The following is a 784-nucleotide window of genomic DNA, read 5'->3' on the forward strand; positions in this document are numbered from 1 at the left end:
GGTTTTGCCAGCAAGCTTGGATGTGGATGGCAGCTCCCGGCTTGGGAAAGGCTCCTGGTTTAGTTTCTCCCAACCCTAAAAGAGTCACCTGCATTTCCTGGGACACTGCCGCCGGGATTCCCTTTCCCGGGGGATCACAGGGTGTTCCCGGGGCAGCGGGGACGGGGGGATCGCAGGGTCTTCCATCCCCAGGGCCATTCCCCGTGTTCCCGGGCCGGGACGTTCCCGTGGGAGCGGCCACCGGGACGCGGCAGCGTCGCCATGGAGACGGCGGCAGCGCGTGGTGACGTCATCGCGGCGCGCGGGCGCGGGGCACGCCGGGAGTTGTAGTCCCGAGTGGCTGCTCAGGGGTATGGGATTCATCATCCCAGGGAAGGATCGGGCAGGAATGTCCCGGTTTCCCCCGTGTAGGGACGTTGCTGATCAGCCCCCTGTGCTCAGTCAACGGGAGCAGGACACAGGTGCGAGCGAGGCCCGTTTTCTGCCCCTTCTCCTGCCTTTTTCCTTGGGGCGGGATATTCCCAGGAAAGGGCAGCCCTCCTCCGTGGAGCTTCGGCTGTCCTGCGTTACGGGAGAGCTAATTCCCTGGAAACCTGGAGAGTGGTACAAATAAAAGCAGCATCGGAGCTGCAGGAAAACACCTCCAGGATCGAGCTGACCCAGATCCAACAGCGCTGGATCCCGCTCCCCTTCCCTGGGAATTCAGCACTGGAAGCTCCCGAAGGAATCCACCTTTGGGAACGACTAAAGGGGTCCCAGCTTTCACACATGCACACACACCCCC

The 784-nt window shown here is 62.6% G+C and overlaps 1 protein-coding gene across 1 annotated transcript in view; it reads left to right on the forward strand.

Annotated features, from left to right (window-relative positions):
- The first annotated feature begins 261 nt into the window (after positions 1 to 261).
- Positions 262 to 784, forward strand: part of LOC103758618 (beta-soluble NSF attachment protein) — a 10065-nt gene continuing 9542 nt past the window's right edge. Inside the window, exon 1 of the mRNA XM_029961649.1 lies at positions 262 to 326. Coding sequence (XP_029817509.1) covers positions 262 to 326 — 65 coding nt within the window. The remainder of the gene's footprint in view (positions 327 to 784) is intronic.

The sequence above is a fragment of the Manacus vitellinus genome, unplaced genomic scaffold (genome assembly GCF_001715985.3).
Source record: "Manacus vitellinus isolate BGI_N305 unplaced genomic scaffold, ASM171598v3 scaffold_38_pilon, whole genome shotgun sequence".
NCBI classification, from domain to species: domain Eukaryota; kingdom Metazoa; phylum Chordata; class Aves; order Passeriformes; family Pipridae; genus Manacus; species Manacus vitellinus.